Here is a 24,404-nt window from a genome sequence, read left to right on the forward strand (position 1 = left end):
ATACACTGTAAAGCAGATGTCTTGTACTTTTATAAATGTACAGTGATTTTTGGATTTATGTAGAAGGGATTTCCTAGTTTAGTTAGAAGAAAGCCTCTTACTTTTCAAGCAGATCAGGAGAATTGTGAATTCTTTAGGACTTCAGAAAGAAAACGTTCTTTCTGAAAATAAATTCCCCTACGTTGTGTGTGCAGGCACAGTTGAAATCTGGCAATGTTTGCCAATTTTGAAGAGCATTGTTTTTAGTCTGTGTGCTAAATCTGTGTGTTAGTTGCGGACACATACCTCTTGTTTTGAACTGACAGAAAAGCCACACTAAATAATACAGATAATTAATTTGAAAAACACAACAAAGTTTGTGGTCATTTTACTATTTTTCAATTGCAAGTGGATGAAACTAATGTATGCACTATACAGTCCAGACATATTCTGGTATCGACTCATGTTATGTTTAGCTTGAATATGAATAAGTATGTACAGTGTACAACCACCAGATTTAGTCAGGCACAAAAAGGAGATGATGAAGAAATCAAGTTAATTAAGAAGAACTATTGTTCCTGCAAGTATCAGGATTTAAGAAAATGATAACCTAAATAAGCATCCATGCACAAACAGCTGGAAGTAATACTTGCTTAAAAAGTGTTGGCTGCTGAGCAAGTCCTTCTGTTTTCTTCAGGTTTTAAAAATCAATTGTGCCCTTGCTTCTCTCCTCCCTTCCTTCCTCCCATACAGGCACTGTGTGCACGCACTCCCCTTCCTTCATTCCTGTGCACTTGTGCACGCACCCCTGCTTTCCGCCCACACCTCTGGGTTTGTTTCTGCCTGCTGGGGGTCACAAATCGTGGCCTGGCCTCTGCAGCCCTTCCCAAGCACCACACTGCATGCTCCCATGTGCCAGGCAATTGTGTAGCTCCTCTTTCCTTGCTGGGGGGGCTGAAGCTTCATCATCCATGTGTGAACAGCTGCCCAATGCTCGCATTTAGCAGAGATATGGTCTTGAAGCTGTTGGGAGTGACAAAAGCAGGTTCTTCAGCTGGCTTTTCCTAATTAAAATTCAGAATTTGTGAGCTTTATGCCTATTAAAGTGGCTCTTTTGAGACCAGTCAGGGGTGGATTTTTTTCCCTAACACAACTCAGTTCTCCCTCTTTATGATTATACTTTGAACTGTGAAAAATTTCCAGATGCATACAGACAGAAGTTGTATCATAGCAGTGCTTACATACCTGGAAGTTGAATTTCTAGTAGTCTAGCCCCATCTTTAATCAAATCTGTCTTAGTCATGCAGTTTTGCAGGAGTGTGTTTGCCCCGCTCTTGTGTCTATGTATGGAACTGAAAGACTTCTAACCACAATGTTTGTGATTAGTTCGTCTGCATTGAATGCAGCAGAGATGAAATTACTTGGGCATGAGAGAAGGTGGTCTGAAATTTTTTCATCTGTAACTTGGTCGTGTGCTGTCTCCAGAAATCCAGTGTAATATGTGTAATTTGATGTGCTGATACCAACTCCACCGCCTTGTAACGTTTCCTCCCCCTTACCTGTCATCCTTCCTGTGAAGAGCCTGACTCAGAAGGCTCAAAGCAGATCTGGATTTCATGAGCCTTGTATGTACCCAGGAAGTATGAAGGGAGCTGATACCCCAACTCATTCTACTTTTATTGATGTTCTGTGCGCAATGCTAGGTTGGCCTCTTAGTAGCCCTTCCTGAATCATTAAGAAGTAGGATTAATGCAAGTATAAAACCTGTGTCTGAACAAATACTCCAAAAATAGGTTTTAGATTGATGACTAGTTTCAGTACTGGATTTCAAAAATAGAAAAATACAACTATACATTTACTTTGCCATGGATTGCTGAGGCTTCTGATTTGCAGTTGCTGAATGCAGAGCCCACTCTCTGTTTCTCCAACCGTTTCTCTTTGATTTTATGTAACTTAGTATTAAATGGAGTAATCTCCTTCCTCCTGCAGATGAAGGCCATACCAGGTTAAGCTCTGATAAGGATATGGTTTCAGCAGTAGCAAGCAGGTTTTGAGCATGTGCTTTCTTTTCCCACTTGCCTCATGCCACGTGTCAGTTGGACCTCGTATTCCAGTGTGTTTATATGCAGTGGTCTCAGAGGTGAGCAATGAAGTTTAGTAATCCAAACCATAAAGCTTTACAAACAGCAGTGACTCAAGCCTGATAGTACAAAGATAAATCGTGTAATAAATTAGCAAATTGTGAATCTGATTTTTCTCTTAAACTTGCCCACAGTACTGTGGGCCTGGAGTAATATGAAGTACTACTCAGCACACCTGATGCATCTGCAGTACTGGCATTCAGCTGCATCTTCTGAAATATTTGGTTTCAGCCCTGAGCGAGTTAATCCTGTTTTTCCCCTGCCCCTGACATTTTGGTTATCTGTGTCCTGCAGCAGGAGCGTTTGTGCAGTTCCAGGAAGTCTCACCAGATAAGCAGCTCCTGAGCCCTCCTGCGCAGCAGGAAGGTGGAGGAGAAGGGCAGCAGGTGAGTGGCCACACATCTGCCTGGCTGTGCTGTGCCCCCACAGAGCCTGGTGCGGTTTTTGCAGTGAGACTATCCTGAGTTCCCTGCTGTTTGTGTCTGCTGAGGACTTGGAGCCACATTAGGGATGTCCTCCTAGGGTGCTGGCCTAGTTTTTTTTTGCTAATTGTATTCTGCCTCTGTAGGCTCCTGTGCTCTTTCAAAGATTCTTCCCCCCTGTAACTGCTACTTTTGACCTCATTTTCCCAATTTTACTGTTATAACGTGCTCTTAAATTCTTGCTGTGAGGAGCTTGCTAAAGCTCACTTTCTTATCACTTAGATGGGCACCTCAGGTGTTCACAGATATTTCACATATATGAAATACTCTAGTTTAGGAGGAGAGAGTGGAGGTTATGAAATACTCCAGATTAGGAGGAGGGAGTGGAGGTCACCTTTTCTTCACAGCCTGAGCACCAGCTCAGGGAACAGCACAGGAAGGGTATAGTTGCCAATTGTTTTTTAAATTTTCTTCCAGTTTCTCGCCCTCTTACTTCATATTTTATATTATTTAATATTTGCAACATTCACATTTCACCAGATAGAGCTAGCTTCCATGTTATTTCTTCCCTAATATTCTTGGTTTCAAGCAGTCTTGGAAAGAGTCCTCATCTTGTTACAAGGGTCATATGACCACCTAATCTCCAGGAGTTTTTAAGCCGCATCAAAGCTCATGTGCATTTTTTTTTCTTTTTTTTTTTCTTTTTCTGCCCCTCCTCCCTCCAGTTTTACCAAGTAACTTCAGGAAAGAAATGCTGTAGAAAGCAAATGGGCTACCCTTCATTGCCGCCCCTTTGTGCCAGCACAGTTAGGAAGGACTCACCATCGGAGGCCTAGAGGACGTGTGTGGGGTGAGCGCCCAGAGCAGCGAAGACCTGCAGGCGAGCCTGGGTGCTCAGACCCTCCATCGCCTTCCACCCTAGGGGACGTCCCCTCTGGCAGTTCTCCCTGCTGTCTCTTGAGCTCTGAGTCTTTTTCTGTTCTCATCTTGGACAGTGGAAGCGTTTGTGGCCCCACGCTACGGAAGGGCTTCGTCAGGCCATCTGGTTTCTGCTCTGATAGTCGTCATCTGCTGTGCAAGGCGTGTGGAGAGCCGAGACCCGGCACTCGGCGTGGCCGGCACTAGGGAAGCCTCACAGGAACCATTGCAGCAGTGAGGCTTGCACAGAGCCTGAGTTCTGTTTACATGGAAGAATAGCTTTTGAAGCACTTCTCTGATGTTTCTATTTTTCTGTGAGTATAGAAGTCCACTTTAAACATCACGGAGCATCAATGCACCATAGCCATGTTTTGGGAGTGTAACAAATATTAATAAGAAAGCATGCGTTCCTCTGAGAAATGAAGCTGATTGCTCTTAATGGAGGTGATATTCAGCTTGGTAGGTTGTGGGTTTTTTTCTTTGTTTTTGTTGTTGCTTTTATTGCTCTGCAAAATTTGTGAAGGCTATCTGATCATCTTAAGTAAAATAATGAGCACATTTGCATGTATTTTCCTGGATTTGTTTGTTGCTTTATGTGGTGAAATGATCTGTCTGAATAGCAATAGAATTCCCATGAATAAAGCTAGGTTTTAACCAACATAAATTGCTTCCTAAATAAGGCTAATTATGTTCTTTGTGCACAAGGAGTTTCACCTCCCTTCCCTTTCACTTTTCTTAGGTGGGATCCACTATTATTAATAAATAAAAGGTCTTAGAAATCTGAAGGTTTCTTGGTATAGATGTTGTTTCTCTAGAGTGAGATCTGCCATGTGGCATCCCCTTGGATGAGGGAATCATGCCTCTTAATTTCTTGTCATGTAGACTGAGGTTCAAAATATACTGCGTGTGCTGAAACGCTCACGCAAGTGCAGAAATTGTTTTAGTTTCTGTATTTAGCCTGGACAAGCTTTTTAGCTGAGATTTCTCACTAGACTCTTGCAACAGGGTGGGTGCCTTTTGGTCTGGTTTTTTCTTCTGTCTGCTCTGGAGTGCAGCTAGCCATGTCAGGAGTTATCTGGCAGGCTAGAACACAGTGTTGTAAAACTCCTCTATGTCCCCTGGGCAGCTTGTTGATGTCAAAGGTTTTGCAAATGTAGGGTGGGATCTTCATCTGGTGCAGGTAAGTAGCACAAACTTATTTTATGAAAAGCTTTCTTTACAACAGCTTTGCTAGATTGAATTGTGTGCTCTAAAAAAAAAGAGCAGTGTTCTTGTGATCAGAGTCTCAATATAATATTCATATAAGGTGAATCAGTTTATAGACACCACCTACCTATTTAAACCTTACTGACGGAGAATTCCTGTATAGAAATATAAATGTCAGCTCTATTAATTTTCCTTTAAAACATCCAGAATTATTTCTGTGTTGGTTTTTTTTCCCAAACATTTTTATGGCAGTACATTGCAGTTTTGAATATATGGTAATATGATAAATTATGTCAGTTTCACTTTCATTCATGTTCAGCATATGCTTCTGCTTTGGTTATTATACTTTAGTTTCTTGGGATGTCTTTACCTAGTGTGCAGACATGCAGAAGAGGGAATGGCTTTGCGGCAGCTTATGTTGTAACGGTGTGTTGCAGCTGCAAGTTAATAGAATTATTATTAAAAAACAAAACAAACAAACAAAAAAACCACCATCAAACCCAAACACTTAGATGCCTTTTAGCATCTTTAAGAGTCAAAGGGACAGACAAAAAGGAAAACTGTATCCTGCTTCTATGCTGGCTGCAAACATGCTACGTGTCTAAGGCAGCAGGAAGCTTTTAAAAGTCCATGTTCATTCTGGTTTTGTTGGCTCCCAGTATTTTAGCCTTGGAAACATTGTGCAGGGAGATATTCTGGATTAATCTGAAGATCTCAAGCTTGTACATGTATTATACGCAACTTAGCTTTGAGATCATCTATTTCTATCCTAGGTTAGTAATATTTGCTACAAACGGGAAATATCAGTGAGACAGCAGAGAAGAGCAAGGGGAAAAGAAGCCACAAGGTGAGAATGGCTCTCTTTAAATGTCTGAGGGAGTAGGGCTTGCTGGCAGATGGTGCTCTGGATTAGAGTGCCTGCCCATGCGTCAGGTGGTCACAGGGTGATGTACTTTTGCTTTATATCTTTTAAATATGACAGCAAGACACGTTAAAATACTGTTGCTGGCACAGTTTTGTGCTTGAGTCCTTGCATGACAATTGCTTTCTAATTAGAGTTTCTGCCTCACAGGACATCACACTAATCCTCTGAAAATTTTATTTAGTGATTTTTAAAGAGTAGTGTTTCAATGGTGATATAAATAGAGTGTATACTTTATAGCTGGATTTATGTCTTGTTGTGCATCTTTGAATCTCTATTTTTGATTCTGCTTGAATCTTGCCATGAAGTGCACTACTTTGTGTCTTCAGAGGAACACATATGTCATCTTGATTCTCTTAATTTTCTACTAATTTGTCTGCCTGTTATCCTGTCCATTTTTTTTGGCTCAAATGTGCAGTTCTTTAAAAAAAAAAAAAAAAAAAGTCGTGTGTTGGACATGGAATGAAAAGCCCTGTAGCTTTAAATCCAGCAGTCCCAGCCTTTTTTTGCATCTAAAGCAAACACTCCATCTGAAGGAGAGGTGCATAGCTGGCAGTGAGCTCTGAGCATAACTTGATTTGCATCGGCAGCACAGGAGTGCTGTGCACACAGCGATGCTCGTTTTGGCAGCAGCGCTCTGCCTGTCTGAGATGCATGGCGTGGTGCAGGCGGCTGCAGGGCAGCGCCCAGCGCTGGGGCGAGGGCTGCAGCTGGCCATGCGGTGATGTTGATGTGGTGCTGCTGTACCTGCGTATGCTGTGAAAGGGACTTCTGTGAGCCCGTGAAGGTGAGAGGCTCGTGGAGCATCGCTAGGATGGCGTTAGTTATCTTACTTGGCTGTTTTATTTAGATCTTGGGTAGAGCTTGACCTCATTTTGTAGCATTAGTCTTGGAAACGCTGCGTTTTCCTCTAGGCACTGCTGTTGTATTCTGTGGTTGTTTTTATATAGCTTGTCTTCACTTCAGAAGCTGGGAAGTATGAAAAAGACTCCTGTCTGAGCGAGTGTTACGTTCTATAAAGAAGATCAAACATGTTGTTGGTTCTGGGGGTTTTCTGTCTTTGTTTTTTTTGTTTGTTTGTTTGTTTGTTTGTTCTTGTTTTTTTTTTTCTGTTCTGGGGTTTGGTGGTATAACGTAATGAATGATGAAAGAAAAGGCTAGTAAATGCAGCCCAGTGTCAGAGAGATGTCTGAACCAGTAGCTTTTTAAATGCAACGGCTTGTTTTGCTGTTTTAAGTATGCAAAATGTATTTTCAGGAAGTAGTAAGCAAACTGCAGAATCATGATTTACTTCAGGTGGAAAAAAAAAAAAAACAAGAGCATATAGCTTCCCATGGAGTCGGTGACCTTCAGAAATGAGTAAGTAGTTTTCTTTGGTCTCAGTTAGCAACCTAGCCTCGGCATTGCTGTTTCACAAGCCTGAGTTAACAGTAAGCTTTATTTCCCCCCACATTTATTCAATACTGTAGAGAGACAGTAAGGGCTTTGAGGCTCTGATCTCCAATGCAAAATAGAAGATATTTCTTTTCAAGTTGTTGCAATTAGTTCCCTTGTGCATTGTGCCTCCAATGTTTAGAGAAAAAAGAAATAGAGGATCCAGACATTTTGCTTTTGCTGTAGATCGACATGGGCCTAGGTTTTATCGTCGGCAGAAGACCTGGTAGAGAATCAAAGAATCACAGAATTTCTAGGTTTTCTTCAATTCACAGAATCACAGAAATTGCATAGTGTTACTGTTGTGTTTGAAGCTTGTGTGTCTAATCACATTTGTTTAATAGACTCATTATATTCCTCTGGGAAGATCTGGATCTACTATACTAGATATTTACTTACTAAATTCATCAGTCTCTATAACAAAAGTGACACACAGGTGGCTCTTGGGAACAGCTCTGTTAAAAACTTAGAGTTTAAGTGGTTCAGACAGCAGTGAAGACAGAGAACAGTAAGAAAGAAGGGTTTTTATTTGTATTCAACATTCGAGTTTGATAGATCTGTGTACTTTGCATCTTCGTGTGTGTAACATCAGCCTAATGCATCACCTCCTGAGAACTGAAGAAAGAAATAAAAAAAAATGGGCTGCTGTATTCTTACTCTCTAAATCATATGTGGGCAGTTTTGCTGTCAGCGTAGTTCATGGATCTTTTGAGGTTGGGTTGTGGAGGTGCTGCTACAGCCAGTAGCGTGTGCTGTCAGCACTAAGACTTGTTTCTAGACGGAGTTTGAGATCAGGAATCTTGGTTTGACGTGAATACTGAAAGCAGCATACTGACTTCAGTATTTGGTAATACAGTATTCTGTATGGATTTCTAGACAACTACCATGTTGCCGTATTCTCCCGGGTACTCATCATCCCCTCAGTGCAACAGTCTCTGTGTTGTCTCATTGTTTGCCATTTTCCTTCAGATTTCCTCAGGCATGTGTCACAGGTGTGCAGCCAGTCTATTCCTTGTGCTGTACTGACTGCCCTTGTGAATTCGAACAGTCTCATGGGTTTAGCTGGTGCTAATGTAGGAGTGCCATGCAGTGCTTAGAACTAAACAGCAAGCTACATTTGAGCAGGGAAGATACGTTTGAAGCCAACTATTGCACAGCTCTCTAGCAAATGTAGTATTTGCAGATGTGCTATGTGTATGCTACATTAGAAAGGCTTTAAATAAGGGAACCGTATGTCAAATTGTATATAAGAATGACAAAGAAATACACAGGAAATACAAATCTTGATGTTGTAAAATGTTTATCTTTTAGCATAAGCTGTTAATAGATTCAACTTTGAAACATTGCTCCCAGGATGGACTTTGGTTACAGTCACACTCTGTGTTGTACTTGCAGAAAATATCACAATTGAAAACTAAATAAAAACAAGTGAAGTGTAGAAGCATGGTTGTGCTCAGGAACGTGAGCTATTTAAACTAAACACTTAGCAATGACTTGCGTGCTAACTTTCACAAGAAAAATCTCCTGAGAAGGGGGAAATCCTTGTTGTCTCATGTGTGGTCATTCTGTACAGAATGATCACAGAGATGTTTGTTCTCCCAGATTCCAGACCTGTTTTGCCCAGTTGCTTTACAAGACAAATTTAACTTGCAATCTGAAAAATTAAACTCTTTTCTTCACTAATGAATATGTGAGATGCAATGATAATCTGCATTTATCAAATAGCAGCTTGAAGCATGAGGAAAATAAACTGTACTCTCTGGGAAGTGTTAACAATAGTTTTGTCTGTAAGTTAATGAGATGTGATTTGAACATACTGGGGAAAATAGAATAAATTTTAAAAGACAAAAAAAAGCCCCAAACAAATAAGCAAAAAGGTCATTTTACATAGTTATTTTCTGATGAAATCTTGTGTAAGCTTGTTTCCAAATCTGCCCTTTCCTCCCAATCCCTATACTTAACTTTTGTTCAGCTTTACCTCATTTCCTATCCTTATTATTGTAACTTCTGGCCTGATTGGCAGGCCCGTCTTGATTAAAAATTTGCAGCTGCTAAAATAAACATCCATTAACATTATTTTAGCCGTATTTTACTGTCATCCTCTTTTGCCTCAAAAATCAAGTTCCTGCAAGCCTTGTGTATTATTCAGTTCCTTCCTATTTTTCTATTCATATTGTTTTATTCGTTCTGTTGGACTCGTCTTATCCATAATGTCATCATCGCTGTCCTGTTTATTCAGCTAGAACTTCTGACGGACTTCTTGACTTCTCTGTAGCTTTGGAAAGACATGACTGAATTGGACCACAAAGCATTACTCTTTTGCATTCAAAAATGTCTTTGCTTAAATTTTTAAAGTTCAAGGTCAAGAAGGTAAGGACTTTGATAACAACTGGATTTTAAAAAGAACTGAAGGAGCCATAGATGTTATCTCTGGGGTCACATTACGCTGTTGTCATGTTCCCTTCTGTCTTTAGGGTGCAAATGCTCGAGGGCACAGTTGGTGCCTGGTGCTGTGTCTTCATCCTCTCTGTGTAATGCCCCTTGCCTCTGCCCACCACTCCCACCAGGTCAGCAGTCATGGTTTTGTGTGCGTTACCTCAGCTGGGAGAGGTGCAGGTCAATTTTTGTAGCATCAGGTACCTCATAACCAGTGAGTAAGTGATCCAAAAAGTGGGATGATGTAGGGCCTGGCTAGCTCTGCTGTGCTGGAAATGCTATGCAGGGAACACCCATGCGCAGGGATTGTATTGTCCCGGTACAGATTTTCCTGCAGCTTTGCTGTGGAATGAGTTAAGCTACTGGTGATCGGCGCCCCATGCAATTCTTTCTCGTAGAGCAAGTCAGATCTCCTGTGGTAGCAGCGATCTTCCACAGTCCCCCCTGACCCCACCAGCTGCTGAGCTGAAATGCTGGTCTCTTTGGGGAAATTTCTGCAGTCGACAGAGATGAGGAGAATACGGCTGCTTGCTTTTTCGCCAAACTCTGTCCGTCAAAACAGCATATGAAGTCATATCTCCATTTCACATTGAATTAAGTGGCAAGGCCATAGGAGAGTCACACTGCAGCTGTCCTTTCCAGATAAGAGTTGTGGAAGAGTGTTTGTATGCATACCTCAGGCCATAGCTTGATGTAAGTTTCTTGCAGCAATAGCACCAACTTAGGCAATCCCTGGTCACTTCTTCCTTCTAGTGGTGGTCCTGCAGACCTGCTGATAGTTCGTGGAGCCTTGCGGTGAGCCAGGCGTGGGAGCTTACCAAGAGCAAAACATCTCCTAGGTCCTTCTGGCTGGGTTAGGCCTAGTGCAGGTCAGACCCCAGTCTGGCCCACCACTCAGCCCCACAAGTTGTTGTCCTTCCCATCCCCTGCTCATGCCAGCACAAAGTTAGGCAAGAAACTGCTTACCTTGGCACTGTCACCAAAGAAAGGGAACACTAAATCACATACAGGTCTCTCAAGATTATTGTAAAATGTTGTTCTCTTGAGGCTGCTGTCTAGCCTTTCTCTCCCTGGTTAGGTATCTGCCGTCTCTTCCCCTTTCTAGAGCGTGAGGACACACTGGGCACACAGGAATGCTGAGAACCACATGCATTCCTTTGGGTTGGCAGATGTGACATGTGAGTGCAACTGTTTTACTAATCATCGCTCATCATTGTTTAACTGCTATGACTAAGGTATAAAGACATTTCCTTTTGGTGTTACCAGTGTTGGTTCCTTGCTCTAGTTGTTATCTTAGGCAGACAAAGGGATTGTATGGGAATTTTTATTGTACTTTTTCAGTCATTTGCCGTTTTTGCTTTCTCATGGTGTTTTTTGTTGTTGTTGTAACCAGGCCAGTCTTCCTATCATTTTGAGGGTTAATTGCCCACAGGCAAAGATTGTTTATGTCTTTTAGAAATCCTAATTATAATCTAACCAGTGGACTGTAGTATGAAAAACATGCAGACTTCTTTGAGCTGTCCATCTGTTCATATGCTTTCCTTAGCCAGTTCTGGTTTTGATTTTGATTTTGGAGTGTAATAAGGACTGCTCAAAACAGTTCCTGGCAATGACCAGCAGTTTAAGTGGGTAAGTAGAGGGAGGCCTCTTAAAATATGAAGTTGCTACAGTTTCTGAAGATGGAATCAGCCTATAAATTTTTGCAGAGTAACTGCACCGTGTGTCATGAGGAATCATGTTTTCCTTTGTTTTCCTTTTGTATTCGTGTTGGCAGTAAAGCCAAGGCAGGTGTTAAGTAGTGCACGAGCATGTATGTGCACTGGGCACTTGCTGGGGAAGGTGGAAGGTACAACTCACTCTTCTGTGCGTTCACACGGGAGGGAGCTGTTGTGCTTCTAGGGGTGGTTCAGTACAGCATTATTTGGATCTTCTGCCTGTATTTAGTCTAGAGGTGAATGAACAGAAATCTTTTCCCTTATGTCTGCTGTTCCATCTGGATCAAGAGGCATCCTGGACACAGGATTTGCAATGATATAGACATGCAACTTGCAACAAATAGTGAGCCAGAGAGTTGATAGTATCAAACGTGTGGCAGTGTTGCAGTAGACAGAGTAAAAGGGTTGCAGGCCCAAGTTTTTTGTCTTTATAAACATATCCACAAGTATACTACATGGTTGTGCCATCTACATCCTGGGAGATATTCAAAAGCTGTCTGGACATGGTGCTGGGAAGCCTGTTTTAGGTGGTTCAGTTTGAGCAGGGAGCTTGAATAAGAAGACCTCCAGAGGCCCCTCCAACCTCGGCCAGTCTGTGGTTTTGTAACATCCTATCAGAAGCAAAGCATTAGAAAAAAGCTGTCTCAACCATAGGTCATAAATTACTTATTACAATACCAAAGTAGGTCAGACAGAGTAATTTCCAGTATTTTTTTTTTAATTCAGGACCCACAGTAGATTTTGCAGTATGGTTTGTCTTCACTGGATCCAGTAGGGGCATCATACATGGCGTACTCACCTGACAGTAGAGCTGATGCCACCTTGACTCAAATACTGTTTAAAGAATTATGCTACGGGTTTTATGCAGGAGGGTGATATCTGGCTGTAAATTACACTTAACTGAATGTGTGGAAGGTACCTCATAGTAATTCATGTTGTTTAAATGCTTCTTCACTGTACCTCACAGTGATTCTATGCATGGCATTATAAAAATGTACATTTAGATGATTTAATGCAGATATATAAACGTTTGGGGCCTAATGGAGGTCATTTTTCACAATGTACAAAACTGCTGTGTAGGGAAATGAGGAACACAGGGCCAAATGAGAAATTACAGTGTCATTATCATAAACTGAGGTTAACACCTCTATCCTGTTATCAAGAGCTGTGGTTTTTTCTACAGCCATAGTTTGCCAGACTGTCAGTTTCATACCTCTTAAAAACACATCTCTCTTAGAAGTACAGGACTCCTGGAACTGATGTGAATTTGGGGTATATTACTACTTTGGTGGAAACTGCAGCAGCAGCCAAAAACTTTATTCTACTTCATGTGACACATAGTTTATTGAACAGAAGATGGTTTTCTTCTACTGTTTGTCACCCCTGTGTTAAAGCAATAAAAGCCACCTTTGACTCCTCAAAATAAGAGATGTTACCAAAAACATGTTGGATGGAAACAAGAAAGATAAAACTAAATTTGAGAATCATTTATTTTAAGTAATCTCAAGCCCCTTTCATACAGATACCTTCCTGCTCACAGAATTTCTTGACTCTGAAGCGACTTGATCCTGAACATTATCAAGATACAGTTTTTCTAAATCTTATGCATAGTGCAGTTCGCCATCTGTTTGCTTTTAGAAAGGAAAATATTATACAGTATCCCACACTGACACATACAGCAATAAGCCCATTGGAAATGTGAGAATTTACTAAGGTGCATTCACCAGCGATGTTTTAGAGCAAAGTAGGAAGTAAAAGGAACTCCTTTTCCCTGGCATTTGGTTTCTCAGCAGCAGCACACCATGGACAACTGTAGTGCAGAACACAGTACAGCAGTACCTGTGGAACACTGCACGTGTACCTCTGACCCAGCTGGGCCAAGTGGACGAGAAAACATCCTCCCTGAGTAACAAATGGTAATTCTCCCCTGTTGATATGGGACCGCAGCCAAAGTGGCTGCCATGGGATCACAGACTTGTGACTTTCTGAAAAAGTTGTTTATTAAAAAAAAAAAAAAAAGTGACTTCCTGCCTCTTGTGTCTTTTGGTGTGGCTGAAAATCAGTCGTAAGTGCTTCTTCTTTATAAGCTTACTTTAATGTTATTTTAAAATGATGATGAAATGGCTTACCCATTTGGTCATAGCTGTCTGAGATCAGTTTCACTGTTTTGTATCTGGTATCTTGAACTATTTTTAGAACTGTATTTTAGCATTTCTGTGAGTAGTTCTGCCAGGCTTACAAGAATGGCATCGCAAAATATCTGTTCCCTCTGATGAAGTCTTTTTAAAAATTCAATACAGTTAGCAACAAAAAAGTGAAGTCTGGTGGTATAAAACCTCTCTTAGGGACATCTAAAATAATTCTTTGCAAAACATGACCGTATGTTTGAATAGGAAACTGGATCTGTTTTAACACTCGAGTATCCAATTCCAAAATCCAATATTTTTTGTGTTTGTTTGTTGCTGTTCTCCAGAGGTCTCAATAACTTTTATTTTTCACTGTTTTGTTTATCTGCATTAGGTCGTGTGTATTCTTTTTCCCCCCAAAGCTCACTTTTTTGGCACTGAAAATTTCACATAAAGGTGCCTTAAAATAACGTTTCAGGTTGGTGTTCAGAGCCACTGCAGATCAGGGTAGGAAGTAAATAATTCTACATCCAGCTGAAAGTGCAAGGAGACTTGAGAGGCATCAAAAGGAATTATCTATTTCAAGCATTTCAGAGTTTAATAAATATAGAGCGTGTTCTGGGGGTTCTAAGAACAAGCAATCTGGATCTCACTCGGCATCTCAGTTCAAAGGTGCGACTCCACGCAACCCTCCTGCCACCCACAGGCCCAGGCCACGAAGGGTCTTGGGCTCCACGTGCTCTCTGCAGCCGGATCTCAGCCTCCCACTGGGACGGGGCCAAGCTGAGGCTGGAGGGGTTGTAGTACAGGCGTATGTCTGTATGGTGTGGTAAATCCGCAGACACAGTCAAACATGAAAGACATTCTTTCTTTCTCCCCTCTAATTTTTATTCCCATAAGGTGTTAATTACAGGTCATATTTCCTAATGAGCTAACTGTCTTGCATCCATCACTGGACTCCACACTGCTTCATGCCCACGGCAGGCGACTGTCTGTCCACCTGACATGGAGAGGTTCGCCCGAGTCATCCCGTCTTGTCTGCTGCGTCCCAGGGAGCAGCCAGTTTGTCTGCACCTACAGCACACACGTCTGTGTCAGCCCTGCGCTGACGAGTCTGTTAATGAGGACTGTTTTGAAACAGGAAATCTAAAACTTACTACTTTCTGTGAGTCTCCTAAATTCTTCTGATGAAGGCACTGTACTGCCTTCAGTACAGTGAGGTGGAAAAAAAAAAAAACAACACCTGAATTTTTTAGTGATTAGTTTTCTATACCACTGAGAGTGCTCAGTCACTGGGAAATATGACTAATCCAGGCACCCAAGAAATCACTCAGTTTCCTTCCAGGGCTGCTCATTTCTGTTGTTCTCAGTTCACCTTTCTCACCTTGCCCTATATATTTTTATTCCAAGTAGCATGATGCTTTGCAGTCACAATTTTAAAGCTCCAAATATGGAAGGAAACGAGAGCGGAGCAATCTCCTTAAAGTAGGCTTGTTCTGAATTCTGCTACTGTTTGCTTAAGCCAGCTGCTCTGCATGTTTTAAAACAAGAAGAGAGAAAAAAAAAAAAAAAAAAAAAAACAGACTTTGTAAATTTACTGAAGTACTTTCTATAGAAGGGTGAAACACCTTAAAATGAACACATTGAATCTTCAGAAAAGCCAAAAGAGGCAGAATCATAGGTTCTGTATGGACTGCCTATTATTGCAAAACAGATAGAAAAGCTTTTATAGAAGGGAAGGCACGATAGCTTCAAAAGTGCTAGGAATTTGATAAGATCTTGAGGAGGAGCAAGAAGGAAAGTCCTCATGTGACTTCATTTGATCGATGGCATAATGCCAAAGCAGTTTTCAGTTACCTCCTGGTTGGGTGGTCATGCAGGTCCACTCGGTTTAGACTGACTCAATATACTGCAAAATTGTATTGCAAGGCAGATTTTCAAACTGAATTGTAATGCCTATTTTTATACAAACATTGACCATTAAAATACTTCATTTACCAGCATCTTTTCAGGACAGATTGACAGTCATCTTAAATCAATAACATGTCACCAGCATTTCCCGGTGTTCTGAGGGGCCCGCTTTGTGCTGAGTCTTCCCTTTCTAAAGCACTGTTGATACAGTGAAGGTACTTATCTCTGTTCTGCCCCAGAATAGCACTTTGTACAGTCATTTGCTTTTTAATTGGAAGAAACCCTTTGTATCAGTCCAGAGTAATGTCCACACAAATGGTAATTCTGAAATAATTAACCCAAGATGGTGTACTCTATTACAGCTATTCCGGATTATTTTCTGTCACAGGTATAGGAAAATAACCTGAGAATATACGCTGAAGTATCTGCCTTTAAAGGGGGGAAAGAGAAACTTTCTGTGGATTTTTTCCTCTCAAAAAACTCTTGTCTGAAAGAAGAGTGTACTGGTAGTTTAACTTATAATTACCCACACATGCTATTTAGACCCAAATTGCAGCGAATTAAGTCAATAGAAACTTGTTATTGCAAAGTAATGTTGAAGTTCCATTTCATTCTACAACTCTGAATGTGCCAGTTTCAGCTTGTAGCACATCTGTGCTGTGGGTGAGCTCGTAGCCCGGTGTGGTTCTGGGACGCTGGATCAGACCCACTCTCACCCACCTTTACCACTGCCAGGTTCAAAAGTATTTAGTTATGAAATGTTATCTCAAGTTACTTTCTGGGGGGGGGAAAAAAAAAAAAAAGAAAAGCATTAAGTTTGTGTGTTTTTTTTTTTCTTTTTTTATCTGCCATTTATACTAATATTTACTTCTTGATATTTAATATTAATCTTTCCTTCTTGATATTGACATGATCTTAATATTTACAAATCTTTACAAATGGGTTGGTAGGGGTTTTTGTTTGTTTGTTGCTTTTTTTTATTATTTTTTGAGAAGCCAGCTTGTTTTTGTAAAGCAGTTTAGAGGAATAATAAGATTGTGTTGGTGTACAGAATAGGAGAGTCTACACTGTGCTGCTTTGCAGATTATGGCAAGTTGGAAAAGCAGTAAATAGAGCTGTGTCTGCTGATCGTAAAGGATCTGTTGAGAAGGAGCTAAGCACTTTATGCCTCAGGGAATTGGTGGCCACCACTGTCTAGGTCAGGCGTGCCTGCTGTGCGCAGGATCTTTGTTTACTTCTGGGCCATATGAAGAAATTGGATCAGTGACAGTCCTATGAAAATGTGGATGAAATTGCAAATTCCAAGAAGGTGTTTTACCAATCGTGTCCGTACATCTCAGAGACAGAATACTCTCTCTACAGTACTAATGCCATGTATTGTTAGTCCCACTGATTTAGTGCAAGTCCTCTGCACTAGTCTTCCACTGATCTGTCTCGAGATCATGGGTTTATACAAATAAACCTGTTTGAGAGAGTGGTTGATATTTCTGCAGTCGCTACAGACTTGAAAGCTGATATTCTGTGGTTTCCAGTACCCAAACTCCCCTAGAAAATAAATCAGCTGAGTGCTCCATACAGGTAATTGTCTTTCCTTTCAATGCAATAGCAGAGAGCCTCCATGTGAAGCTGCTGGGAAAGGCTGGCTCAGCCCGCTCAGCAGCAGCAGAGTTGCTGCCGCACACGCAGCACTGCCCCTCTACTGCAGGGTACTGCTTTGTTGTGGTGAATCACAAATATAAACTACTGAAACCAGAGGGGTACAATTAACGCTAATATTTTGCTGTTGTTTCGTGAAGTGTATGTTCACAAGACAGATGTGGAAATGCATTCTGCATTTGGTGGGTAAGCCATGCATTGAATGGTAGTTGTTTAAGTGATTGGCAATGCTGTCCATTGTTTAAATCAGGCTGCTGGTTCCAAGGAGAAGAAATGTGTACCATTAAATCTTGTTTGCTGGATGTGTAGCGCGTGAATCACAGCCTGTTTATCCAGCGTGTTACAGAGCTGTTTGCTGTGTTTGTAAAAGCCAAAATGTTTATTTTGTTCTGCATGGTTTAAAACTAATTAAAACGGTGGTGGTTTTTTTTTTTTTTTCCTTTTTTTTTTTCCTTTTTTCCCTCTCCATTCCCTCCACGTGAATAGAGGTGGTTCTAAGCATCATTTTTAGACTTCACCTTTCAAAGCATTACTAAGCTGCCGTCAACACGACAGTAGCGTGGACGAGGAGGTGGCAGCGGCGTGGTCTGGAAACGCCAGCGGCCAGGTTTCCAGCCCACCGAGTCCCAGGGGTAAACGGCAGGGGCGAGGCGCGCCCCCCGCCAGCTGCAGGGCGAGGCCTCGCCGCCGGCGCTGAGGGGCGCGGGCGGCTCCCGCCGGGGCCTTGCGGCAGCCCCGCACCCGCCGGGACCGGGGCCGGGGCCGGGACCGGGACCGGGACCGGGGCGGGGCGGGGCGGGGCGGGCAGGTGGGGCGCGGCGCGGGGCCGTGCGGGCGCCCGGCGGGAGCCATGCACTGGGAGCAGGCGCTGCTGCTCCGCCGGGCCAAGGTACCGGGGCGCGGGGCTCGGCGGGGGCGGGCCGGGGGCGGGAGGTGCCGCGGGGCGGCGTGCTGCTTCGGGCCGGAGGAGAAGGCTCGGGCGCCTCCTTTGCGGGGAAGCAGCGCCCCGCGTCTCCGTCGCGTTTTCCTTCTGCTCCGAGGCACCCACTCGCGCCGCATCGCCAGCAGCATGAGCTGCGGGCCTGGGAACGCGAAGCAGGGCATGCTTTCAGAGGTCGGGAGGTCTGTTTATTTCTGCTCTGAGCGCTGCGCTCGGTAGATCTTTTGTTTCACCAAGTTTCGGTACTTCCTTGCTTTCGTATAAATAAATGAGGCGCAGAGAATGCTTTGGGTTTTCTACTTACTTGATGTATATGGCTTTTGCTCTTTTACGCTCACCTTCTCTACCTTTGTGTTCTGATGCTGATGGAGCCCCTGGCCACATATCAAAACTTCCCAGAAGTCAGCCTGCCAAAGCTAGGTTCTCTGTCTTGCTTTGTGCTTGACTTTTTGGTTGTTCAAGGCCATCAAGTGTTTGGGAGTTTGCTTTCCTTTTCCTCTGCTTTTACTACCTGCCCGTAAAACGCATCATGCTCAATTCTTACGTGTAGAGATTTAGGGAGATTTATACTATACCCTGGCCAGCTGAAAAAAGGTGCATTTTTGTAGAATAACATCCACGTGTCAAGATGGCTGGTACAAAAAAGGACAGGTTTCTATGTTAGTAAAACTGGTCTTTAGTGTTTATATTTCTCTCTTTCCTCGTCTAGATCGAGCGATTGGAAGTCAGCAGCCTAGCGCAGACCTCTAGTGCAGTGGCCTCGAGCACTGATGGCAGCATCAACGCAGACTCTGTTGATGGGACCCCAGATCCTCAGCGTACAAAAGTGGCTATCACACACCTGCAACAGAAGATACTGAAGTTGACTGAGCAGATCAAAATTGAACAAACAGCCCGTGATGACAATGTGGCAGAGTACCTGAAACTAGCCAACAACGCAGACAAGCAGCAGAGCGCCCGTATTAAGCAAGTGTTTGAGAAGAAAAATCAAAAGTCCGCCCAGACGATCTCGCAGCTGCAGAAGAAACTAGAGCATTACCATCGAAAGCTACGAGAGATTGAGCAGAATGGGATGCCACGGCAGCCAAAGGATGTCTTCAGGGATATGCATCAGGGATTGAAAGATGTTGGAGCAAAAGTCACTGGCTTCAGTGAGGGAGTAGTAGATAGTGTTAAAGGTGGGCTTTCCAGTTTCTCCCAAGCCACACATTCAGCAGCAGGAGCTGTGGTTTCCAAACCTCGTGAGATTGCCTCCCTCATAAGGAACAAGTTTGGGAGTGCAGACAATATTGCTAATCTGAAAGACTCCTTAGAAGAAGGCCAGGAAGATGGGACAGGAGGCAAGGCTCTAGGTGTTATCCAGAACTTTCAGTCAAGCCCAAAATATGGCAGTGAAGAGGATTGCTCCAGTGCCACGTCAGGCTCAGTGGGAGCCAACAGCACAACAGGGGGCCCTGTGGGAGCTTCCAGCTCCAAAACAAACACTCTGGATATGCAGAGCTCAGGGTTTGATGCAATACTACATGAGATTCAAGAAATTCGAGAGACACAGGCAAGACTGGAAGAATCATTTGAGGACCTTAAGGTTCGCTATCAGAGGGATTACTCGTTAATAATGCAGACTTTGCAGGAGGAGCGGTACAGGTAAGTACTGTTTTATTAGTTTTTCTGTTAAATACTGTGAGTTGCAGAGCATGGGAGTCCTGGATAGTAGTACTCAGCAGCTTGGTTCAAGTAGGAAGCTTTGGAGTCATCTTTGGATTTTGCCCTCCAAACATCGTGCTTTGCAAATATCATGATCCTGCTGTTCATTTCCTTCTCTCTACAAGAAAGACGCAGAAAAAAAAAGGCCATTTAAAAGGCCATTTCATAGTTCTTTTGAGATAAAAAGTCAAGCCAAAGAAGTTTAGAAAGGTGATGTCCCCAGAAAACAGGAGTACGTTGATGCAGTGACTGTTACCCAGGAAGCGCTTCACCTAGGAAAAAGCCCACAAAGGTCTGAGACAAGGCAAGGTTCAGGAGGGTACAAATGGGCAGCATCCTGACTCTGCCTCCTCCACTGCTCAGATTCACATCTAACAGAAAAAGAAATAACCAGAATTCTTAAGGCTCTCCAAAAAGACGCACTCTTACTCATACACCAAAACTAGGTTCCTGTTTACGTTCCCTTCCCTTCTATTCTCAGCTCTGCCCCACAGCAGCAGAGTTCAAAGAAATATTAAATGTTAACTAATGGCATGGTAATGTGCTGTTACTTCTGTATTTTTGCAGAGGTAATGTGGCTCTGGAAGTGGGTAACCTGGTGTTCTGATCAGTCTTCCCCTTGCTGGAAGGGATGGGAAGGTGGTGGGGCTGCTGTGGTACTACCAGTTCCTGGCTCTGTGTGTGACAAGGGGCAGCCTGGCAGTATGGCAGCCACCACCTCTGGCCACCTCAGTTCCTGAGGGGAATGATTTCCCTTCTCCTCCCATGCTGGCAGTGAGAGCTCTCAGCAGGCTGTCCCCGTGCTGCCCTGCAGATTGTGCTGCATCCCCATCACATGCTGGGAGCAGGGGCTGCTCCCCAGCCTCCTGTTGGGGTGGGTAGAGGGAGTCTGGCCTTCTGCCAGCCCTTCAGGACCTAAATTCAGTGTGGTTCTTCAACTGCACTTTCAGAACTTTAGATAAAAAATTCAAGGCACCCAAATCCTCATTCTGATGGAGCACAGCAGGCCTTTGTAAGGAGCTTGTTTGTGGCCTTCACCAGTTAGACCAGGCTGTGAAGCACAAACTGAGACTCGGTGCAGCTGCTGGATGTGGGGACAGGCTTTCTGAAGTACCCTGTGCCATTTGCTGTGTTGGTTTGCACGGTGCTACATAGTCACCCTACAGCTTTTCAGACATGCTGGTGCCAGATCATTGGAAAAACATTTTAAAAGGCTTAGCCTGCTAGGATCTTGTAGTGACAGCAGGCTTTCTGTGTGTTTTGCAAAGCTTGGCTAGACAAAGCCAGACCAACATCACTTTCTAATCCCACGTTGCAACCATCAGCGATTCACTGAAACCGGAGCCTAACACAGCAACTTTGGTTCCTAGTACTTCATTGTCATGAAGTCACGTTGTGAAGCGATGTAGAGTTTGATCTTCTGCACCCCGGCAGAGAGGGGTCCTGTTGTCTGGTGCTGTGTAGGTTGTTGTTTCCCACATACAGCAGTAGCCATTCATAGTGGAACACTATATGCAAGCACAGTCCAACTGAAGGAGTGGCTTGAAATTAAAACAAAAGACCTTGGTTGGGGACTGATGTCTCTTGTCAGCTAAACTGACTAGTTACTCCCTGAAACCATTTAGCAAGGTTCACATAGGTCCTCCTACAAGTCCAGTATGAAGTGCTACCTTGAAGGTGAGCCCATAGCCTAACCGAGGCAGCCTGGAGTGAAAAGCTTTCAGGAGAGTATGCATTTAGCTTATAAAGGCATAAAACGATAGTGATTTAGACTTGCCATTTGGAAAGCTGATGCAAATTAATTGAAGGTGTGACCTTTAAAAAGGACCAGTTGAACCACACTAAGTGCTCTTGTCTCCACAAGCTTTCAAAGCAGGTAACTGCACGATCCACAAGGAGCTCACGGATTAATCACATTGAGAAAAATACCTTATGTACAAATCTAGGTTCTTGTCTGATAGCTTCCATATTCTAAAATATCATGAAGATAGAAGACAGCATTCCCCTGAGAAATGGAAGGCTATGTGGTATGCATGAGGGCTGGGAGGACGGTGCTGCCTCGTCTGAGGAGGCCAGCCCCTGTTCCTCTGGCCAGTAACTCTTCTTCTTCATCTCTCTTCAGAAAAAAAAAAAAAAAAAAGGGAAAGATAGAAATGGAGGTCATGGTTTGAGGCTGGGGATTCAAATTAATCATAACTGGCTTTAGAAGCTATAAATACCTCACAGCTCTGCTCTGTTTCTGGGAAGTGTTCAAAAACAGGCACTGAGTCCAGTTAAGGTTTAAAAAAATTATTTTAGAGAAGCCTTTGCTTATAGGGCTGCACTGAGTGTTTGTATTGTACCTGGAAGCTGGAACGAAGCGAGTGCTGTACCATTTCTCACCCAGTCTCGAGCCATTTCCTCTTTCTTAGGTTTTCTGCTTTTTTTTGCAGGTTCTAGTCTTTTTTCCTTGCGCGTTCATTTAGCTTCTGTTTATCGGCCGTGGCTTGCCTCGCAGGTTTTCCTTGACCTGCTCCATCTCCTCCCTCTCTTGCCCCGCTTTGAGACCTTGCTGTCAGTCGGCCCGGCTCTTGGTTAGCCGGCCGCAGGGCAGGGCCTTGCTGCCGCAGTCACCCCAGTTCCGCGCTGCGGGGCGCGGGGGCGCGCGGCCCTGCCCTGCCCTGCCCTGCCCTGCCCGCCCATTGGCAGAGCGGCTGGCCCCACAGCACCGCGCCACTGCCCGGGCTGAATCATCGAGGAAGGAAGATCCCGGCCTGCGCCTCCACAGCCTCTGGGATCCCGGCCTGCTCCTCCGCAGCCTCTGGGATCCTGGTCTGATCCTCCGCAGCCATTGTGCTGCCTCTGCGTTGGGGGCGAGCCCTGGGACGGCCAGCTGCTTATCACAGCGGCTGGAGGGTGGCAGCTGTTTACTGATACGAGCAAGGACTTTCTGTGCTGTTGAGACCAAAATAAAGTTCCTGCTGAATATTTTCATCTTTCTTGTCCCTTTAGGAACCTGTTTGTACACAGTGAAATCCATGAGCTCACACATTTGGAGTGTGGCCAGTCTGAGGGTTTGGGTTTCTGCCCAACCCAGCATCCTTGGAAAGTGCATTTAAATCTCTCACATTCCTGTCACAGAAATCTGTCAGCCAAAATGCTGGAAGCTTGCGCTTTCATTTTTGCTACAGTCTGATCACTGGGCTTCAGTCTGTTCTCATTTATTTTCAAATAGATCAGATGTGCTAAAATTTCAAAAGCTGCGTGTTCAGTGTAGGACCCTCACCCAGGTACAAAAGCACTGAACCATTCATGCAGAGCTTCTTTCTCTCACCAGGAAAGGCTTTGGAGCTGAAAGCACGGCATAAATACTGGCACAGAGTATTCCTTTGGAGCAAGCTCTGTCCCTTGCGTATCCTTTAGCTAGAAGACATGGAGTTCATTGCAAATAGATACTGCTTTTAGCTATTATTCTGCTATGGATAGCAGTGTGTTCAGTAGCATAAAAAATGTATTTGGATGACAAATAAAGGCTAGAGGAGATTCTGTATAACATAGCCACCAAAAAAAAAAAAAGTTTTAAGAGATGTTTGAGGAGAGAGGTATTAAACTCAGTTCACTGTGTGCTGTACAGATCTTTCAGCATAAGTTCAGTCAGTTTCTTTACTTGCTGGAGCATTTACTGAGTACAGATAAAATGTCTCCATCATTATGTATCTCCCATAAATATGCTGTATTAGCTGTGTATTTTGCAACTGTTACTTGAAAATGCCTAAAAGTGCTTAAAAAATGAGATTATAATAATTGTTTTCCACAGTCATTTTCAAGTCAGTTTTCTGATTACCAAACAGTGAGCCTCAGAAAATGTGTGGAAATCTGACACAACTTTTCTAAACAAAGTATTTCTGTATCCCATACTTTAGCCAAACACCCCAACAGTATACTGGATGTCTTCCATATGGCATCTCTGATAATGAAATATGTATGATGATTATCACTCATCTATTACATAGGAAAGTTTCTGAGTTATAGCTTGTTACTCTATACTGTAGTAATTTTAAGGGGAAATTTCCCATTTTAGGTAGTGATAATTCTTAAATTCTAATGAGAACTTTCAGTACCTGGAATGGAATGGGATTTGCTCAGCAGAGGCACTGCTATTTTCACAGGCAAGTTTAGAGTCTGTTGCAAAGATGCTGATACTTGTACATTGGAAAGGGATGTATGAGTGTAGTCTTAACCCTTTTGGCAGACATCTTGTCCCTTTTGTTTTTGTAATGCCTCTAAACTGAATCTGAACCATCCTTCAACAGAAAACCCTGGCTTCCAGCCCTGTAAGTCATGTGATCCCCCTTTAGCTTTTCAGATTTGAACACCAATATAAAACTGTGGAAAAAAGACATTTTCTAAATTGTAGATAATGGGACTAGGAGTGAAAATGAGATGAACAGAGGATATATAATTTCAAAAATAAGTCATTTTTTTATTATTATTATTTTTAATAACCCAATTCCAGCAGTTGTCTACAAAAAAAAAAAAGGCATATGATTGTTGTGTGCAAACTGTAAAGGCTCTTGAGTCGAGCAGGTGGGACTCCTTGGAAAACTAAGTTAGGTTCTGGAACAAGGCAGTAGTCCACCTTTCTGGGCAGGGAGGACCGGAGCCAGCCTTTTAGCTAATTATGTTAGCAAAATCATGTGTTGATAATCATGTTATCCATATAGTTAAGAATTTTGCTTAAACTCTTAACTATATGGATTTGAAGGGTTTTCTTATGTTTCGTGTAGATTGAGGTAGTTTTGAAGTTCTTGAAATAAAATTGTCTCTTGTTAAAGAACAGGATATAAGCTGCCTGGCAACAGCTGTTTTGTGAAGGGTGTTTATGTGGGAGAAGGTTAAAAAACATAATCAATGG

The 24,404-nt window shown here is 43.0% G+C and overlaps 1 protein-coding gene across 20 annotated transcripts in view; it reads left to right on the top strand.

The window, feature by feature from the left end:
• TMCC1 (transmembrane and coiled-coil domain family 1) overlaps nt 1-24,404 on the top strand; it is a 131,142-nt gene that overhangs the window by 100,728 nt on the left and 6,010 nt on the right. For 14 of the 20 annotated variants that reach the window (XM_082768123.1, XM_082768121.1, XM_082768118.1 and 11 more), the window contains one exon: nt 18,516-19,450. In XM_082768123.1, coding sequence (XP_082624249.1) covers nt 18,516-19,450 — 935 coding nt within the window. The other 6 variants (XM_082768113.1, XM_082768114.1, XM_082768111.1 and 3 more) reach the window with 6 other exon arrangements.

The sequence above is a fragment of the Aythya marila genome (genome assembly GCF_965140915.1).
Source record: "Aythya marila genome assembly, chromosome: 10".
Classification (NCBI taxonomy): Eukaryota; Metazoa; Chordata; class Aves; order Anseriformes; family Anatidae; genus Aythya; species Aythya marila.